At 49.9% G+C, this 19821-nt stretch overlaps 11 protein-coding genes across 11 annotated transcripts; 7 read left to right on the plus strand and 4 right to left on the minus strand.

The window, feature by feature from the left end:
- Positions 1-741: 741 nt before the first annotated feature.
- SNOG_01774 (hypothetical protein) lies at positions 742-1137 on the plus strand (the record flags this gene model as incomplete). Its single annotated transcript, XM_001792350.1, has 1 exon — positions 742-1137. The coding sequence occupies one exon, from the start codon at positions 742-744 to the stop codon at positions 1135-1137; it is 396 nt and encodes a 131-aa protein (XP_001792402.1).
- A 2-nt stretch (positions 1138-1139) lies between these two features.
- On the plus strand, positions 1140-1418 carry SNOG_01775 (hypothetical protein; the record flags this gene model as incomplete). Its single annotated transcript, XM_001792351.1, has 2 exons — positions 1140-1189; positions 1244-1418. 2 exons carry the CDS (start codon positions 1140-1142, stop codon positions 1416-1418), a joined length of 225 nt encoding a protein of 74 aa, XP_001792403.1.
- Positions 1419-1586: 168 nt separating this feature from the next.
- SNOG_01776 (hypothetical protein) lies at positions 1587-2741 on the minus strand (the record flags this gene model as incomplete). The annotated part of the gene is made up of 1 exon (XM_001792352.1): positions 1587-2741. One exon carries the CDS (start codon positions 2739-2741, stop codon positions 1587-1589), a length of 1155 nt encoding a protein of 384 aa, XP_001792404.1.
- Positions 2742-3480: 739 nt separating this feature from the next.
- Positions 3481-3914, minus strand: SNOG_01777 (hypothetical protein; the record flags this gene model as incomplete). Its single annotated transcript, XM_001792353.1, has 3 exons — positions 3481-3539; positions 3666-3718; positions 3883-3914. 3 exons carry the CDS (start codon positions 3912-3914, stop codon positions 3481-3483), a joined length of 144 nt encoding a protein of 47 aa, XP_001792405.1.
- A 1748-nt stretch (positions 3915-5662) lies between these two features.
- On the plus strand, positions 5663-6523 carry SNOG_01778 (hypothetical protein; the record flags this gene model as incomplete). Its single annotated transcript, XM_001792354.1, has 1 exon — positions 5663-6523. One exon carries the CDS (start codon positions 5663-5665, stop codon positions 6521-6523), a length of 861 nt encoding a protein of 286 aa, XP_001792406.1.
- Positions 6524-6753: 230 nt separating this feature from the next.
- On the minus strand, positions 6754-8248 carry SNOG_01779 (hypothetical protein; the record flags this gene model as incomplete). The annotated part of the gene is made up of 5 exons (XM_001792355.1): positions 6754-6999; positions 7061-7298; positions 7354-7566; positions 7622-8117; positions 8191-8248. 5 exons carry the CDS (start codon positions 8246-8248, stop codon positions 6754-6756), a joined length of 1251 nt encoding a protein of 416 aa, XP_001792407.1.
- A 2104-nt stretch (positions 8249-10352) lies between these two features.
- On the plus strand, positions 10353-10594 carry SNOG_01780 (hypothetical protein; the record flags this gene model as incomplete). The annotated part of the gene is made up of 2 exons (XM_001792356.1): positions 10353-10388; positions 10472-10594. The coding sequence occupies 2 exons, from the start codon at positions 10353-10355 to the stop codon at positions 10592-10594; spliced, it is 159 nt and encodes a 52-aa protein (XP_001792408.1).
- A 275-nt stretch (positions 10595-10869) lies between these two features.
- SNOG_01781 (hypothetical protein) lies at positions 10870-11502 on the plus strand (the record flags this gene model as incomplete). Its single annotated transcript, XM_001792357.1, has 1 exon — positions 10870-11502. The coding sequence occupies one exon, from the start codon at positions 10870-10872 to the stop codon at positions 11500-11502; it is 633 nt and encodes a 210-aa protein (XP_001792409.1).
- Positions 11503-14089: 2587 nt separating this feature from the next.
- Positions 14090-15276, plus strand: SNOG_01782 (hypothetical protein; the record flags this gene model as incomplete). Its single annotated transcript, XM_001792358.1, has 2 exons — positions 14090-14317; positions 14390-15276. The coding sequence occupies 2 exons, from the start codon at positions 14090-14092 to the stop codon at positions 14990-14992; spliced, it is 831 nt and encodes a 276-aa protein (XP_001792410.1). The 3' UTR covers positions 14993-15276.
- Positions 15277-15360: 84 nt separating this feature from the next.
- SNOG_01783 (hypothetical protein) lies at positions 15361-17049 on the minus strand (the record flags this gene model as incomplete). Its single annotated transcript, XM_001792359.1, has 1 exon — positions 15361-17049. One exon carries the CDS (start codon positions 17047-17049, stop codon positions 15361-15363), a length of 1689 nt encoding a protein of 562 aa, XP_001792411.1.
- Positions 17050-17995: 946 nt separating this feature from the next.
- On the plus strand, positions 17996-19231 carry SNOG_01784 (hypothetical protein; the record flags this gene model as incomplete). Its single annotated transcript, XM_001792360.1, has 1 exon — positions 17996-19231. One exon carries the CDS (start codon positions 17996-17998, stop codon positions 19229-19231), a length of 1236 nt encoding a protein of 411 aa, XP_001792412.1.
- Positions 19232-19821: the final 590 nt, after the last annotated feature.

Below are 19821 nucleotides of genomic sequence, written 5' to 3' on the forward strand. Positions count from 1 at the left end.
ACGCCCTTTCGAATGCTACATTAGTATAAACCTTCCACCACAATTGCCCTCAACTCCTACTCCGGGCCGCGCAACAATCAGACCTATCTTCATCACAACCCATCTTCTCATCTAATTCATCGACAAGATGCAGTGGCTGAGCTCCCGGCCGAAACCCTCAAATTTTGCCGAACTAGATGTCAATAAGCTTCAGGTAACCCCAAGGGAGCTGCATAATGAGTGGCCGAAGGCCACATTCTACACCTACGCCAGCAGAGATTCGGGGAAAACACAAATCATCGCCAAGGCGAATGACTTATGAACGGGCTCATACATGATCGATACGACTTGGACATCTATAAGAAGTACGACAATATCTTCAAGCTTGTCGGCGGCGGCGACATCGGCCAGGGCGCGCTTCAGAACAGGCCTTGTCACGATTCATTTTTCACGCTAAACCAACTCGATTGCGGCCATTATGCGTATTCCGAATATCGACCAGTCCCATGTGGCGCGAATTGTAAAGTGGCTCAAGAGGGCAAGAAGATGCTTTACTGTGTGCTTTACATACGACATATGTTCGATCGAAATGCCAGAGCATCTCTGAGACGTTGGCATGACATGCTTCTCCCCACGTTTGGATACCCACAGCAAGAGGATGAATGGTGGCTGCAACGCAGTGATGCAATTCGATAACTCGAACCAGCGTACCTCGATCCGCATGGATACATTCTTCTTCCACGTATACACTGTGTAATTGCCATGATCCCCACATATGAGCTGCGAGAGGGAGACGCTGTGAAGAATGCGATCCAGCGCATCATAGTCCCGCTTGAACACGTCAACAAAAACGCCCCAGATGTCGCTATGGAATGCATGGATCTTTTCCTGACCTTCCATGCATCTTTCGCGCATAAAAACATGCGATTGCTCGCCGCTACTGCAATTGGACTTTGCTTGCGTCAAGGAGGCGATGTCTATATATTGTCATCTCTACTAGAGAAGCTCGAGGCGCCTACAATTCCCAATGTCGACGAAGTCTTTGACCTGGTAGCCGGTAGCGTTTGGAGCTGCCCTGGCGTATTGATGATCCTTGATGTCAAGAAGCCTCTGCCGTCTTACATGCACAAAGCTCTCACGAGATCGAACTTGGTCTGAACATGGCCAAGCGGAGTTGGACAATGTATTGTGGTGTCGATGTCAACTTCGGGTAACATCGCTGGACAGAGAGAAAGCGAATAATGGCATGCTGAATCGAGTACAGCTTCAGACGATACAACTACCCGATGAGTTACAATGAGATATTGAGCTCACTAGGGGAGGAGAACCAGACTCTTGATGACGAATTGATCCAGAAAACCATCAAGAACTTTACGAACCAGTGGCGTGTAGATTGGACAAAGGACGACATCATCGGCTGGCTCATGAAACTCGAGTAGAGGTGTCGTTTGATGGGCAAAGAACTCCGAAATTTCCGTGTTAGGCAAAGTAGGAAACATGTCTATGCAAACAACGCAACAATATTGAGCAGAGGCAAGACCTAGACATAAATCATTGCATTATATGTACTTATGTTCTCGTGCTATCTTTACAATACTCGGAGACACTTAGTTACCCTTGATGCCACTCAAGAAACCGCCGTAGACGGCCTTCTTGTTATAGTTATCGTCCCAAAGCAGGCCTGCACCCTCGCCCTTGAAAACGCCAGGAATCCAACTGTACTTGTCGGAGACTCCCCAGACAGTCATACCGATACACTCCTTGACAGCGAGACAGGCCTTTGCACAGTTGTTCCAGACTGCAACTTGGGCAGCAGTGGACGCCTCAGAGGTGCTGTTGTCGTTCTTCCTGACATCGAGCTCAGTGTAAGCAACCTTGACACCAAGATCGGCAGTGGATCGGAGAGCAGCGGTGAGAGTAGACAGACCTGGCGCCGCGCCAGGGTTTGAAGGAGTGGCCTCGGAAGTGAGATGGGCTTGGTAGCCGACACCGTCGATATGGATGCCGTAGGACTGGATGAGCTTGACGATGCGGACGGCACCCTGGGTCTTTGCGCCGTTGTCCTCAATGTTGTAGTCATTGTAGAACAACAAAGAATCAGGCGTGTACTTCTTCGCGAGCTTGAAGGCAATTGGGATGTAGGCCTCACCAATCGTCTTGTACCAGACACTCTCGCGGTAAGTTCCGTCTTCGTTTAGTGCTTCGTTGACTACGTCCCACTGGGTGCAAGCGCCCTTCCATCGTCCAGCAACAGCCTTGATGTGGTCCTCCATGACCTGGATGAGCGTGGCGTTGTCAAATCCGCCTTCTGAGACCCAAAGTGGTAGCTGGGAGTGCCAGACTAGAGTGTGGCAACGAACTTCCTGCTTGTTCTGCTTTGCCAGAGCGATGATAGCGTCACCCCCAGCGAGGGTGAAGTTGCCCTGAGATGGCTCAGTCGACTCCCACTTCATGGCATTTTCGGGAGTGATGGAGTTGAATTCGGATCTGATGATATCAGACTCCTTAGTCTCATTCCGGATAGTCACTGCGACACCAATGTAATCACGTCCCGCCTTCTTAAAAGACTGGTAGAGGCTTTCGGTTGCTGGTGGCGTGGGAGAACCACTGTGCTTGGGAGGACTGGGAGTTCCAGGAGGGCCCGGCGGGCCTGTTGGAGGATGAGGAGCCGGGCATCCAGGAGCGGGAGGTGTAGGAGGGTTGGGCAGAGCAAGGGCGGAGCCGGCGAGGGCCAAACTGGCGACGATGTTGGAGAAATACATCTTGAGGTTTCTGTTAAAGATTGACTGGCCTGAACATCACAATAACACACCTGCACCAGCTCTTATATATGAAGATCTGCGGTTAATCCACGCCTTCTAGCGCGTTTCTTCTCATCAATCCGCCCGTGAACACGACCCAAAGCTGCAGCAGTTTAACCGGGCGCATGGCTCCGGAATATCTGCACATCACTTCCAGCAAACAAGCCCGTGATGTCGGATGCTCCCCAAGCTTATTGCGGAGGCGCCACATGCGGGGACAAATCAGCCGGCTCGGCGTACCAGCCTAACATTCACTAAAAAGTCTAGGCACTGGTAGTGCTTAGCTCTAGCGAAATTTGACACTCCACCCCCGGATAATGAGCATGCAGGTCCCATGTGTCCATGCCATGTCGTGCCGTCAAACTCGCAGAGTGATCAGTGCAAAGTGATTTTCGCAGATGATATCACCGAAATTTGGCCACCCAATCGAGATAAAGAGCATCTTCGTTTCCTCCAACGATTTTTCGCGTGCCTGGATTGATGCATGCAGATGAACTTCACGATCCGGGTTGCTGGATCATGGCCAAGTAACGAAGACAGGGCCGCTGTAAGCAAAACCCAGGGACCATGATGCGCGGCAATCTAAGCTTGCATCTGAGATGCTGAGCCTCCAGACGCCTCACAGCTGAGGCAACATGAGTTTAACCACTCGAGCATGATCGACCACTGCGTCGACCGTTGCTTTGGCGTTGTGGCTTGTTCAAGCCACACCGGCGGTCATTTCCTTCCAAGGTATCTCCTGTATGACGACACGAACACCTGTAATTATTTCTGCCGGCCACGAAGCGCGTCGATACATACCAATGGTAGCGCATGTCCAAGAGTTGACGTTTACGAGTTTGGTGGACGAACATTACCCGTTTTACCGTGCCGAGGCATGCATACCTAGGAACATGTATTCTGCGACGGAGCTCATCTCCACAATTTTGTGGAAATTACTACAATTTTGTCAGTTACGCTGCAGAACGGTGGTGTTGGTGAAGAGTTGCTGTAGTTTAAACATTGACGGCAACGATGAGGTGTCTTGTAAATGTTGATCAGATCCACATTCGAGAACAAAGCACATCCAGCCATGCAACACGGCACACTTTTGGTGGCGTACTGGTTCCGGTAGATGGCACATTGCCACCACATTCTGGAAATGGTACATGTCAGGGAAGTTACACGGACGTATCTGGCTGAGCTGAGATTCTGCAAGAGCTTTGCCACCATCAAGCACACGCACTTAATATGTTACAGCCACGGTCAGCCGACTCATAGGAAAAGCACATAACCTTTGTCGACTTCATCGATGACTACATCCTCAAAGCAACGTACGTCGATAAGGATGATATTTGCTCTTACATAACTAGGTAATTCCCTAGGTGCGTATTTCAGAAGTAGCGTCACCGGCCTGTCCGTCATAGTCGATTGTCTGCATCAGTATCAGGTGATGATATCCATTGTCGAAATAGATCAGCACTTGATACAATTACATTTCTGAAACGAGTTTGATCGATGGCAGACGTATGTCAGACCTTGAAATGATGTCAAATGTTAGCATCTTCCGCACAAGGGCAGGCACGAACGAGGTAGCAGGCAGCTAGTATAGAGGTAATGCAGCATATCTGCAGTAACGGTCACTCTGTATGAGTAAATTGATGTCCCGCACATCTCTGCGATGCGTGCAGGACCTCTGCGTTGATGCTCTTACAGCGAGGCTTTATCTAAAGAATGCAAAGGCTTCCTTTCAGCCAGTGTGGCTGATCTCATGGACATTTTTCAGAAAGTCTGACATAAACTAAGTATTGCGCAGCATGATCTTAAGTATTTATATATTTCATTGTCTGAAATAGCTCAGGTATAGATTACAACGCTCTAAAAGATCATTATCGCATATTTTTTCGACATGTTCATGAGTCAATCATTCATTAAACCCCTCTTGCGCAGTACACTATCTTGATACTGCGAAAGGCGGTTTCAAAATTCGTTTCGTATCTATCTTTGCACTGGCTGCTATGATGGCATGAGAATCTTGAAAATAACTGAAGGGAGGCAGAAGGCTTCGACCTGCAATCGGTGATGAGGAAGAAGGGCCTCAACGAGTGGGACTGCCAGCGATACGAGTGAGGTCTACGAATGTCGGACCTACTGGTCAGCAGCCATAAAAGTTTGGACTCCGATTATTATTGGCTTGTGTACGCAAACAATACTCGAGCCAGGGATTCGGGACGCCGGGCAATGGATCCAATCGCCGAGGCGCGAGAACAGTTGATTCGTTCCATCTCAAATATAGTCCAACCTTCGACATGTTAGAAGGGTTCAGATTCCTTTCAAGATCCGAAACGATGCAAAAGAAAGGTCAACAATATATCATAGCCTAGGTTTGCTAATGATCACTCGCGCGTAGTCAAAACGGGATGCAATATCCCATTTCATATCGTTATCGCGATCTAGCGCCGCCGTTGAGATAAGGGGGTAGCCGCTTTAGTTATCTTGTACATCTCCTTGCTGGAACTACTTCGCCTCCCTACCCCTCCAATCGTTACAAAGCCCTCTACCACGCGAGGTCAATTCAGCTAGAAAGTTGTGACGTTAATGGTAAGATCGTCAATGTACATGTAGCTTAACGCAAGAGATGCTGTTAGCTTGGTAGAGATCTTCTTGTTTCATGGTTGAGAAAATTTTGCTTAGACGACCGACACACTGGAATCGCCTGATCTTCCCAACAATTACACTCTGAACTGTTCGCAGTGCGACAACTTTCCGAAAACAGCACGATACGTTTGCATCAAGGAACCTTGGCGATTTTGCGCCAGCTTCTATCCAAATGCTCGGGATCGACATTACGAATAAAAGTACGACCAGACCCAAGCAAGGAGCATGAGGGTACAGTCAAAACCATGTCTATTTTCGAATCCCACAACCAGACACCTTTGCCCACACAGGACAAAATTTGGCATGTCACCGGTGGCACGCCCTCGAATCCAGCTCTCCTCCTTCTACATGGCATCTTTAACTCACATCAAGAATTTCGTGATGTATATAAATATCTGGAGAAGGACTTCTACATCATCCTCGTTGATCTACCTGGGCACTCCAACTCTCGCTCGCCTAAACTAGACGACTATCGTATCCCTGAAATTGCATCTGACCTCGCTACATTGATCAAAGAGGTCAGTCCGACACAGAAAGCCCACGTCGCCGGAGTGAGCTACGGGGGCTTCATTGGGCTCGAACTTGCGCGAAGTCACCCAGATGTTGTTGAATCTCTATTCGAGAGTGGTGGAGCGCCGTTTGGTTTCAAAGAAAAGAAAACTGTGCGCGATCCATGCAAAGTGTGGGCATTCATGGGCGCCTCTATGATAGTGCCTGATTGCATGCATTACTTCATGCAGGCCATGCAAGGGGTTTCCAAGGACGCGACTCTCCGAGCCGAGTCCAAAGAAAACTTCAGCCTCAATCTTATCAAACATGGATTTGGAAGTGCTCTGGAAATCACGATGAAACGCATTGAAGAGATCAAAGGAGTCAGAGTCTTGGCTATAGCTGGTGGAAAGCAGGATAACGTCGATATGACACAACAGATGGGGAGGGCATTCCGAATATCTAGCGGAGGCCATGATAAATGCGAGAGCAAAGCGGTCGTAGTCAAAGAGGCGATACATGCCTGGGACGATCAGTTTCCCGAATTGTTCGCACGCGGGATAAAGGCCTGGGTCGCAGGAACTGATTTACCAAGTGAGTTTGAAGACTTAGAGTAAATAGAGAAAGGCATAATTCAAGATGAAAAAGTGATATTCAATGGTTTGGAGCTGCAAGATGATATGATGGATGTGCTTAAAATGAATATGAATAAATTGAGGATTGTCCGCATTCTGATCTGATCATCCGCTGGCGTGATACATGTGCAAGCCATCAAGAACAGCTGCTCAATACTGCCAATATGTGTTGCGACGCGGAGCCGACTCAATGAGAAATGGTGACTGGCACTTCACCGTGCATGTCTGCCTATACAACCCTTTTGCGCACCAAAATTCTCCCGATTCACTCTCCCGGCGTACTTCTCAGCCTCAGGATTTGTCACCTGATACGTGGCCACATGCTCCAACATCCCTCCACCTATGACCAACTCATGCGTGTCGTGATTGATGTGCACGTCATCGAGGTTCACAACAACATCATCCCCGAAAATGTGTGCCATTTCTTCTAGTGGTATGCCTTTTGTCTCAGGCAGCAGCTACAGTGGTCTGTCAGCACCAGAATTTGGAGATGATAAGGTCAGATCTAGAAAGGCTTACGAAGTATGCGCCAACAACTCCCACGCCAGTGATGACGATGAAAACCAGATAGAAGCGCCACCCGATATTTGCAAAAGCTGTGGTTGTCGCCTGAAGATATACGAGGTCCGTAAGCGCGACTGTCGCCATGCTAAGACAGACACCTTTGGCGCGAATGTGATTCGGGAAGAGTTCCGAGTAAAAGACCACTCCGGCGACGTCGACACCCATACTGTAGACCGCGAGGAAGAGGTAAAACCTGAAGCTAGATCAGCATACTTGCAAAGGTCAAAGAACGGAAGTGAAATGCATACATGGCTACTCCGGCTGCCAGTGCCGCTTTGTTCGTTGCTGCTTCTGCATAATTTGCGACAATGGCTGCTTCAACGATCAGACAAACGCAACAGCCACCAACACCAATCAGCATAAGTGGCTTTCGGCCGACTTTGTCCAGGAATACGGCACCGATGGCGTTGAAGACGATGCCGACAGTGATCCAGCCGCATTGGAATTCCAGTTGTTGTTTGCTAGTCGCGTTTAGTAAGAGTCGATTGTTACGTCAAGTGATCAAGGGCTACTCACGTGCCATATCCCAGCGCCGCATACAGTGTCGGACCGTAGTTGTTGATGACAAGAACACCAGTCGATTGACCTACGAAAGCGAAACCCATAGCAAGCGCAGTGCGATGACGATAGCCCTTCTTAGTGAACATGGCGATCCAGCCTGGTTCAAGAGTTCGGTCTACTTCGGTCTGCTTGACCATTTGGTAAAACTCGCCTCTCGCAAACTCATGATCTGGGTCGCCCTTGATGCTATGCAACCTCATCACGATGGTGCGCGCTTCCTCAATTCGACCCTTCATGAGCAGATATCTGGGTGACTCGGGAACGACGAATGTGATAGCGATCATCATGGCAGGCCAGATAAGCGCGATACCGAGTGGGCCGCGCCATTTGGCATCGTGAGACTCTGCGAAATAGAAGGCCATGCCCATGTAACTTGCGATAGCATAGCCGAGTGCGATATTCACACCATTCATACCAACAAAGAAACCACGAAGACCGGGCGGTGCGAGTTCTGCTGAATATGTTGGTGCTATCATGGTCAGTGTCTGGTATATGCAGTCATCATCACGGGTTGTTGCACTTACTCACGGCCAGAAATCCCCAACTACCCCAGCCCGCAATGAAACGAGCTGCGATGAACATGGCCACATTCTGAGCACCACATAGGAGCGCACCGCCAACAAGACTAAATAGTGCACAGTATAGTATACCAGCTTTACGGCCCCAGCGGTCCATAATGTATGAGGAAGAGAGGATTCCGAGAACTGCTCCAGCCTAATTTGGGTCAAATTAGCATCTTCGCTGAGCAATGATTATGGCGACATGCCTGAAAGACACCATTCATGGTCCCGATCAAGCTCTCAGCATTGGTCGTGGGCTTTCCGCTCGCATCGACCAAGCCCATGTATACGTGGAACGGTGGCTCGCCTCTATGATCGTACCCTTAGCCAGTCACTCTTGCAGACGTTCGAGATACATACAAAGTAGTACCAATAATGCTAGCAGGGTGCCCGAAGGCGATCTGCCCAAGACTCACGAGAAAGCATACCAGGAAATTGTAGGCGTTGAATTGTGAGCGCTTCGAAGGATGTTTGATGTCTTCGGACGTCATATTGAGTGTATATCAGGAAATTCAAGATTAGACAAATATATAAGGAGATATTGAAGGTTCGGGTATTACGTTGAGCATGGGCATGCCCCTCAGTATACACATTTCGGCTGAGCAATCCAAACAGCGGGTGGCTTATCGAGCCTGCTTCGTCGATTCGACATTATTCAAGCATACACTGCACGTCTATAAGCATTACGCGACGTTCGGTTCCAAACGCAGGGACCAGTAATTATCATCCATTCACCATTCAATGGTCCTTGCCAATACAGGCTTGGTGCTTCATTGATCGTACAGGAACAAGGAATTGACTGGACACTCGATGCGTGTGAAGGTCGAAAATGACGCTTGGCGACTGGCTCCCTTTGGAACTATCGGCTGCATATCCTGTCTCCGCAGCTGCACCCTTGCAACTTGTGCGGGGTAGTACAAGTGCCTGTAGCAATTCACGCTGCTGAGTCAGTAATTACCGAGAAAAGCCGCGAAACGGTGCATCCCAGCTCGCAAGGACAATGTCAGAGAGGTCACAATATTGAACTTTAATATTTGCGAGCAGTCATCAGAATTACTGCTGGTGGCTTCGCAACACTGACTGCAATGTAGAAATATTTGTGACAAGTGTAAATGGAAATCAGACTAGGCTGTATGTATGAAAATATGTAGACATGTGAAGGGAGAAGAAACACGGGCTGCAAGAAGCCAAAAGAGGTTAGAAGAAGACTAGATGGCCGTTCGCTGGCGATCTCAGTGCTCTGGATCATGCACGACGTGGACTTCCACCCAGCACTTTGTTGAGTGGACCACTAAGAAAGATATGGGCTTCTCCTGGTTTATCTTCCCGCCCTAATGTGATGTGGCAGGTTTGAATGTCAATCCGCCTGTAGGAGCCCATCGTATGCGTTGTATTCAACGCCAAATGGTGTATGCGGAGGGACGCTCATCCACGCTGAATGTGTATCCGCTGTGAGCACTATGACAGGTCGAAACAAGAGCCGAGATCGAATTGGTCTCGCGTTACCTATGGTATGATGCAGAACGACGCCTTTGCAGATGAGCTCGACATCACCATGCTAAGAACGGATTTCTGGTTGCTGACGTTTGAAAAGCTTAGGTACTCTGAGTGTTGAGCCTTTGTGCGAAGTAAGGAGTCCTAACGGAATCATGCATGTGAGATTCGGTGCTCGTTGAACGCTAAGCTGTTCCCGGCACGCTGAGCGCAGGCCATCCACACCGACCACGTTCTTTGACCGCCTCGCAAGACTGCCATGGACTACACAATGTGCGACACCAGGGACTGGCTTCATCTGAGACGCCTGTAACATCAAAATGTTCTGACGCTGAGTCCCGATCCGAACACAATTTTCTAGCGATGGTATCACAGCTGACGGCCTACCATAGCATTCGGTCGAGGAGGCGTCATAGGAATATCACCGTTCAGCTGCTGTGATGCTGTTATTGTACTCAGAATATGTCAACAGAGACGCGGCCACAGCGAGAGAAGATCTCGCACTGCTACCACACCGTCTTCAAAAGGTAAAATGATCAACATTGAAGAAGCGCAAGCAGTGCGATTCCTCATGTAATTCAGTCAAAGACAACTTCGGGGAAGATTAACCGTCCACTCACCCGTGCGACAGCATGTCTCGTGGTTCGCAAAATACAGCGACGTACGAAGTAGAGACGGCTGGCGTACCCGTCATCGCACAGCGCTGGATCCAATATCCTATAGAAAGCTTCCGCACTAAAACATCATCAAGATGGCCACTTTGCCTCGATGGTCGCCAGCAAAAACAATGCTTTTGTACGCACCGAGCACGTACGAAACCGTCCGCATCGCCGATGCAAACCTCATGATGGCGCGATGCGACGACGACTGGTAGAGGTACTAGGGCTTGAAATAGTGCCATATGATATGTTTGTATTCTGCTAATCAATTATACGGTATTTTCAGACCAACATGAGCTTAGGAATCATGGGGCAGGAACCGTCTCAACCACGCGCAGGTTCGTCCATTCAAGTAATCGGTGCAGGACTACCGCGAACAGGCACTACATCGCTCGCGCTCGCACTCTCCATCCTACTCGCCGGGCCGTTGTACGATAGGGGAGCTCAAATTTGGCACGGTAGACCGTCAGATTACTCAGATCTCATCAAAATGCTACACAAGACGCCCATGAAATCAGCCAGCGATCGGCGCTTCATTCTTAGAACCCTGAGACACATTTTGGACGGATGTATCGCAACGACAGACACTCCGGGCGCACAGTTCGTTCCCGAACTCCTCGAAATATGGCCGGACACCAAAGTCATATGCACAATTCGCGATCGTAAAGAATGGGCGACGTCTATCAACCAGATCGGACGCGCATCTGGCTCGAGATCATGGATGCTGAGTCTTGTCTTGCTGCTGCTCCCTGGGCTCCGTTACTTCACCACGTACGTGTCTGCCTTGCAGCATGGTCGCTGGGGTGAGCTGTACTTTCGGCCTGGAGACGCGAATGGATATTCGGCGGCAATTTATGAACGCCACATCGAATTGCTGAAGAGTGTCATTCCTGAGGAGAAGCATGTCTTCTACGATGTGAGGGATGGGCGGGAGCCGCTTTGCGGGGCTTCGGCGGTGCGCTTGCCCGATGACATACCCTTCCCGAAGCTGAACGACTCGAAGAGTGCAGATCAAATTGCTAGAGCGGTTGTGATGAAGATTCTGAAGGCATGGGCTAAGTTCTTTGGTGGTGGCGCCTTCACCGTTGTCAGCTTGTGTATAGGGTGGAGAGCTTGGAAGTAGAGTTATATCTCGATTTTGTCCATTGCATGTTGCATTCTGTGCCATTGACCCTTCATTTTTAAGCCATTGCTTATCGTGAAACTATGCTTTGTTGGAAATAAGATAATTAAGACAGGTCATCGAGATCTGCATGAAGCAACCCCGAGATTCTGGATACAGCTAGCTTCATGTTGTACATCCTACCGCCGTCATCTCAACGCAATATCACATGCTTGGTACCGCGCTTCTCTTGTTCCAATGGAAGATAAATCTAACGCGAAGTCAAAGAAGCGGACCCTCGGGGTCCTTAGAGCTGCCGATTTCCGGCTAAAACTGAAGAAGTCAGTGCATTTGACGCAACCTGGAGGATGAGCGCTCACAGAACGCAGATCTACACAGATTGGAGTCATAAAAACGCGTTTCTATAATTTCGGCTGGCATCCACAGCCTGTCCCAACGAATACGACATCATCTCGTCGCGGAATATCTGCATCTCCGACGGGATGTATGCGAAACAAATCGAACGATTATTAGACCTCATTAGTGATAACAAAGGGAAGATTGCACTACACGTTCGATCGTTGATCCCGGGTGCTTTGCTCGCTTCTTTTCATGAACATTGTCCCAAGGCGCAACTCACCGTCTCCAACATGTTAAGGACCAAGAACCCCGATGGCCTCCTACCTACCTCGCTACAACTGCACTCCCTGGATACGGCTCTGTTTTGCAACTCAGACGTCAATGATTGTGGGGTTAGCTCGGCATTCGAAGAGCTGCAGTCTACTCAGTAATACGTAATCAAAGGCAATAGCATCAAACATTTGCGTGTCGAGTTTTGCCCGGCGCATGATACTAAATCTCACCTGATGGTGGAGCATCTTGACTTTGACTGAGAGGGAGAGGCTCGCTTCCCTGTCCTCGAGTCATTTGCATGGATCCGCTCCCTGTACTATGATTACATTCCTACGTCTCTACATACTTGGTGGAGTTGCATGGAATTGGACAAGCTGCGTCCACTCAATCTGGGCTAAGGCAAGGCAACTGACATTTTCTTTGAGGAGATGACGAGGAATTTGAATGGGCTGAAACAACGCGTAAGGTCTGGATGCCAGAAGCCGAATATGAGAGCATGACATCGACGTGATGATACGGGCTGCACCCGGGCAACTTTTGGGTACGTAATGTTGTGCAAGACGCCACAACTTATGACTCGGAAGCAAGACTTAAGCTCTGGTCACGTACAAGTTATGCATCGTACGCACGAACAGGTCTTCATGGAGCCAACATGTTCTCCATGTTCTCAGTTTACTTGACTTGGACCGAGTCACAGATCTTTTGCAATGTGTAAGGTCGTTCAGAGATCCTATTACTGCTTATGACCAAAGCTGAGAACTGCGTTAGTAGAGTCTGGCTTTTTGTCACTGACGCTTGATGATAACACCACTTCCATACAACAAATTGCCATTCCGACGCCGTGACATCGTCGACTTGCCACCCGTTCTCTCACCGCCGGTACAACGTCGGGCCCGTCCCTCGCCTGTGGTCACCCACCACTCGCCTGTGGTCACCCACCATTCGCGTATGGTCACCCACCCGCTCCAGCAGTCCGTGCCCGCGCTAGTGCTAGCGCCCCCCGAGAAGCATAAAATCCCCCCTCCGCCCTTCCTTTGCAAAGCAGCTCTGCAAGTTTTGCCCACTCCCCCCCTACGTTTGCGACCTGCTAATACTTTCTTCTAGCTTTGCCTTTTGGCTTAGATCAAGTGTAGTAGTACGTTCACAAACATAATCAAGGCCTTGGCACTTGATCAGAGCCAGACACTCCTTGCTAACAATTGTCCAGTCTGTTCTTTTCAGTTTAATCTCTGAAACGAGACTACGGTCTCTTCAAGATTATTCTTATTTTTGAAACCCGTCGACGGCTCCCTGGGCTTGCTCATAGTCGTTGGCACAGTGTCATCCCTATCGCACTACCTGGGATGTACGCGACCTTTTTCGTTGACTGCGTTTGCCTTTTGGCATCGTGTTGAAGAAGAAGCTTTTGCCTTGATCGTCTTTCACTTGTCGTATTTGCTAGGCCAACCTTCTGTCGCCTATGCATGCGGGAGTAACTCGCTCGCAAGCAGGTGCTCTTGAGCAAGGACATGTCGGTCGCTGCTGAATCTTAACTATTGCATTATCGCTAGCCACGAAACAGCGGTTAAGTTGCGATCGATTCAAAATGAAGTGCAATGCAAGCTAACAGCCCTGCTTCGTCGCTTAAACCTTTCTTTTGGAACTGAGGTTAAGTCAAAAGCGATATATCCTCACTGTGGCGCGGCGCGCAGTGGAAGCAAAAATGCACTGCTGGTTCCCCCATGTCGACCGCGGCCTCGCATCCGCCTCAGACCTTGAGCGAGCGCCCGCGCATGTGCTGCCACAGCCCGGTATTCAAACCGCGAGAGCCAATGGAGCAAGAGTGCCAAGGGACTAGGTAACCAGCTCGGGATTCACTTAATGGCGCAGCGCCTCCTCATAATCACCATCAACTCACCCTCTTCAACTCCGATTTTTCTTCCTATTGTCTCAGAGAGATAACTGGTGTGAAATATCTGCTGTGCAACATAACACCATGGAGGAAGCCCTGGGTTTTACTGGGTTTTCCAAATCGATCCCCGTCGAACAGTTCAATGACCCCGCTTTCATGAATGCCAGCCCTGACGATGAGCTGCCAAGTTTTGGGGGACATGGAACTCTAGAGATTCTGGGAGTTATACAGTTATTAAATGGAGCTGGCATCACATGTTGTCTGGTTGGTATATCCGCTCTGATCTACTACGGCGCCGGGAGGGTACGAAATGTAAGCTTGAAACAACGAACGATTCCTTTTCTCTATCTTTTCAAGAGCCGCACTACTGATATAAACTATTAGGACTGGGAGGTGTGCGTGCCCACCGAAAAGCTTGGAGAAGCGTCTGCACTTCTGGATTCAGCTGGCACTTACGAAAACTATCCGCCTCGCCCTCCCGACCTCTGGTCACTACTCCACACATTTCCTCGATTCAAAGTCGTAGGCAAAGCTCTGTGCTTTACCTTGATTCCCTCGGATGACGCGCACATTGATTGCATACCGCCCAACATTGAGCGCAGCCAAATGGGCCTCCCGTACCCAACTTTGAATGTATTCGCACAGAGTCTTCTCGACACTAACGACATGGTTGCGCTCACAGACCTTATCGACGGCATGGATTTAACTGAGGAATGGGGCTTAAAGCATCTGAAACTCGATACCGAAAATGATTTAGCATGGACACAGCGGAAGAATGAAAAGATCCGAGCCTCGGTTCCAGCTTCCCCGGACTCGTGTCTATTGGAATGCCCAATCAATATCATCAACCTAAAAGAGACCTGGAATTCCATTGTCCAAACCAAAGAGCGCCGGATTGGAGCGGAATTAGCAGGAGGGTATTATGCCACGCGGTTCCGTGGTCGAAGGGATGGAGATCCGCGGTTAAGAGGGAGGTATAACGTATAAGGCGCGGGTAGGGCCATCTTTTGAAGAGCCAGGATGTCATTGCCGAATTTTTTTGCAACATACCAATGCCACTACGAGGCCTGGCTTGTGTTGGGCTCAATGTCTCTGTTGAGTCACATGAGGGTCGATATTTGGACCTGGGATCTTCTGAATTCATTCAGTTGCGCGTGGAACATTTTGTTACGTCAAGTGAGTGCAGCTCTCACAATTACATACATTTTTTTATCTGGTTATCATTTTAGATATAACAAGTGTCTTGAGGACAACCATATTATTTACGGTCCAGCTATATGTCCTTATCCTTTCGAGCACAATGTCTTGACCTTCCTCCATCTACGCTTCTACCCGTCCTCCATTTCCTCGTCCGTCTACCAATTGTGTCGGACGATGAATTCGTCAGCTCGCTCAACTGCACGGCGCAAGAGCGACTTTGGAGGCGCGGTACCATCATTCGCCTTTTTCACGCCATCCTTGCTCTTGAACTTGTTTAGCAAGCGCGCGAAAGAGGTGTCCCGCTTGCGGTCCTGAACTGGCACATCGACTCCGCCACTTAGCAAAGGCTCACTCACGACGCGCTGTGAAGCATCACCCTGAGGCGGGGACTGGAAGCTGTAAACGATGTGGGGAGAGCCACCCCAGCCAGGCAGGCGTGCCGAGATGCGTCGGAAGACGTTGGCCGAGTGGCGGCGCTGCTTCTCGCCACCTGCTTTACGCGTCTTCTGGAGCTTGATGGAAGGCATGCTCGTGTGATCTTTGCTGTTTATGGGACTACCCTCCTCGAATTCTGAATCACCATTGTCTGCCTCGGCGTGGGATTTGACAGTATTGTTCTCAATGCGGGTTACAGGCGCCAGATCAATTCGCATTGACGCCTCATCATCGCCGTCACTACCACTGCCACTCGCATATTCCATGATGGAGCCTGCGTCCTCAGCAATGAGACGTGGCGTCGGCTGAACGTACACTGTCGAAGGTAGCGTTCGCAAGGCTCCATCGTTGGGAAACGAGAAACGCTCTTCCAGTCCAGTTCGCGCCTCACCCTCGGATGATGAGCGCCCAGCCTCCGGCGGCACGTAAAACGTAGACGGCAGCAGAAAGCGATCAGTATGAGACGAAGGATGCTCGGCAATAACTTCATGGTCCTCGAAGTCGACCCAGTCATCTGTCTCGATTGGTCCCGAGCCGAGCAATATCGTCTCCTCTCGATCGTGGTCGTGATAGATCTCGCGTCGCGCAAGGTCAAGAGCCCGCTGATCCACCACCTCTTCCTCGCTCATGTCGATGGTGTCAGCAAGGGAGGCCTCATCAGATGCGCGACCCTTGCGTACAAGTTCGACGTTATCCCACTCCTCTGCTGAAGATGGGACTTTGCGAGCGACATAGGCAAAGTCGCAACACTCGACAGCGTGCTGATGACCAGCTTGGTCCCACTCATCCAATGGGTAGCAGTAGTCCAATTGCTCTGTCGGAATCTCCTCTGGGTTCTCTCGAACTTCGTCCCAAAGACCTGGTACGGCTCTTTCGTTGTTCATGGCGTGGAGTGGGACTGCTTGGCCCATATTGAGCTCCCCGTCTGAAGAAGATGAGCTGAGATAAGTGTCTACCGGGTTCCAAGTGTCGTCCGCAATCGTAGAGGTAGAGTCGATGGAGACGCCGGACAAGGTACGCGCACGACTGCTGTCTGGGATGATATCCTCGTTGCGAGCAGAGTCTTTCCATCGCATTGCTGTGGGTGAGTGCATGGGTTCTGGAGTCCGCGACAAGATATCACCGAGGTGGTCAGGCTGTTGCCCAAGAGTGCTCGAGGAAACAGAAGGCAACACATGCTTTTGCTCGATAGCAAAGTTCTTGGTGTCATGGCGTCCCGAGGAAATCGGTTGGTCGAAGTTAAAACGCTCCAAGGGCTCCATCAATGACGGAACTTGTGGGTTTAGAGGCAGCATCTCCGAAATATTGGAGATAGTCGTCTTGTTTCGTTGGTGGCCATAGCGCTGTCCAAGAATGGAGATTGCAGTAGTGTTCACAGCTGATGCCCGAGAATTGGGCTGCTCAGCCATCGGTGGTAGCATTGTATGATACGCGTCATAGAAGTCATCATCAGAGCTTGAAGTATCATCTGTCAATGATAACCGTCCCATAGTCGCTCCAACACGAAGTCGTGATGGGATATGTGAGTTGTTCACGAAGATTCCTGATTCGCTCTTGGGTACCAAAGATGGTAAGGGAGTTTGATTGCCGGTGGTTTGGACATTGGCGACGCGTGAAGGACTACCTTCGGGTGTTTTCGAGTCCCCCTCGGTTGGCGAAGATGTACTCGATGTCGTACGTGTAGGCATAGAAAACCGTCGAGATGGTGAGGCAGTAGCCACAGGTTCGTTATCCGCTGACTGATGTCCACGACGAGTTCGAGGGCGCTCAGAAGCGCGCGGTGTCAATGAAGGGAAGGTGTAATTTTTGGACATTTTGTTGCTGAGCTATGCGACTGATAGATTCCTGGAGGGGAAGGTTGTGGATAGCAAAGTTGAGTAACGATTTGGTTGGCGGTGAGTCGAGAGTGTGGAGAGTTTATGAAAGTAGAGGGCCGTTGATAGTGTTTATTGGAGGAGGGGGCCATGGCTGCACAATGCCAATTGGGCGTGTTGGTGCCTTCATGAACGTTGAAACGTCATTGGTATGGATGACTTAGCTATGTATACACAGACTGGGAGCATCGACCAGTGAATTGAGGTGTGGGAGCTGTCTGGTACTTATATGGGCGCATGATAAACTTCCCCATGCACGGAACTCATTCCAAAGCTCTCACTCTCCCAACAACGACCCAACACAACTGAACAAAAACAGAGTCGTTGGATAATTCATCTGGTTACCATGAATCTTGGTATGTGGATGTTCAACCGAGGACGGGTGAGTCCCTACTTACACGATAATGTGCCCCTTATGCAAGAAGGCAACGCCGAAGACTCTTCTTCTGTGAACAGCACGGTACGAATAGATTCGGTTGAAATGCGCTCAGAGACGAACCCCCGCGGCACAATGATGGACCAGATTGGTAGAAAGGTTGGTCCTGGAGACGAAGACTTTGAAGATGGAAACTTTGGGCCCAATTCTGACGAGGAGCAGCGAGCAGAACTGCAGCTTTATGGCACCGAGGAACAAATGGCGACGCTTCAAGATCTCAGCGAACTGCTCTATACGCGTGGCCGTCTTCAGGAGTTAGGATGTACGTTCTCCGAACCTGGGGAGCTTATTACCTATGGTGGTCCGCCATCTCTCAAGGAGTCTGAGCAGTTGCTCCGACTTGGACCGATCTACGACGAGCAATGGGCTTCATTCTTCCGTCGTCCAGACTTTCCATTCCCCGACGATGACCCCAGTATGTGGTCTGATATGCGGACACTCAAGCGTGTGCTTGGAAATGAGGGCGTCAAATTCGACTCTCAGCATCGGAGGCTTTCATGGAGCGTTGGTGGAGACAAAATCATCTTTTTATGTGCAGCATATGATGATCTGCAGAAGCTATGGACGGCCTCGCTCCCGTCGATTTGTATACTACCACCGGTAGATGAGCGCGAAGAGGAAGAGCTGAATGAGAGCGTTGACGACAGTGGGATTTTCATGGATGAGGAGCCACATCATGAGCTACCCGACCAGACAAACGAGCGGTATGCCCTCGATCGTCTGAGTGATGTGCCACGGAACATCGGCTGGCGGTTTAGCGACGACATCGACCGCACCACGGCTGCTAGCCATGTTGATTCCATGACCGCTCGCAATCTAGCGGAGCTGAAAGAAGACGTAGACGCAGCTGTCGCACTATCATTTCCGCTCACAAAGAGTGAGCCTAGTCGATGCGCTACTCCAGATCAGGTCGATGAGTCGAAGTCACCTGCCGCATCAACAAAGTTTGGTAAGTTCTTAAATGCAGCCAGGCCACGGCATGGTCCCCCGCGACTGCAGGTGAGCGGTGATTATACACACAGCAATGCGGACGACACGCTGACCAACGCTCAGAATGTCACCACTCATAGCGTTACACAACGTGAAGAGTTGATTGCAAACCCGCGGGCCAACGGTATGGACAATCTGGCGCTCGACGACAAAATGATCGAGTTAACAAACTCTGCGCCCAATATGGATGGAGTTCCTCAAGCCCACAACGCCAAGAAAAAAGGCCTGAAGGGTTGGTGGAAGGGTGTTGTGGGCCGCAGGATGAACGTGGTGCCAGACAAACAGGTATAGGTCCAAGGGAACGGGGCTCAGAAGTCTGTTGTGTACCCAACATCTTGCTGTTTCTCCATAGTATCAATATGTATGCATGTTGCGATTGCCAGTTTTTGATGTGTTGCCATGAAGCCAGACTCTTTGAATGCACCCGTGCTGCGTAACACCCCTTTCATGACCATGTCCGTTGCTCATGACCAAGCTTGTAATGGTGCTCATGCTGAGTAGGCTTCATATGCGTCGTAAGCTAGCACTTGGAATTCTGGCACCGTGACTGAATAGTATAACGAGATTCCTTTGATAGGATTTTGACAATGTCGATTCATTGTGAAATCGCGTTTACATCCTTGTCTTGGCGAGGCGATATGGCGTTTTCTTCAGAACATACAGATTGCTTGTAGCTCGAGGACTCGACGTAAGTGGTGGTACCAGGCAATTGTGTAATGTTTTAGGTGGATGCCACGCTTGCTGCAAGCCGCAATGTAACAACTACACTATCATTATCTCAAGACGTGGCAAAGTATACTGTGGCAAGTATCCAGTTCTAGTCACGGCCACTTGAGTTTCGCAACCTTCAGTATGTGCGCATCAGCGAAGCTTATAAAGTG

Source organism: Parastagonospora nodorum, assembly GCF_000146915.1.
Source record: "Parastagonospora nodorum SN15 chromosome Unknown scaffold_2, whole genome shotgun sequence".
NCBI classification, from domain to species: Eukaryota; Fungi; Ascomycota; class Dothideomycetes; order Pleosporales; family Phaeosphaeriaceae; genus Parastagonospora; species Parastagonospora nodorum.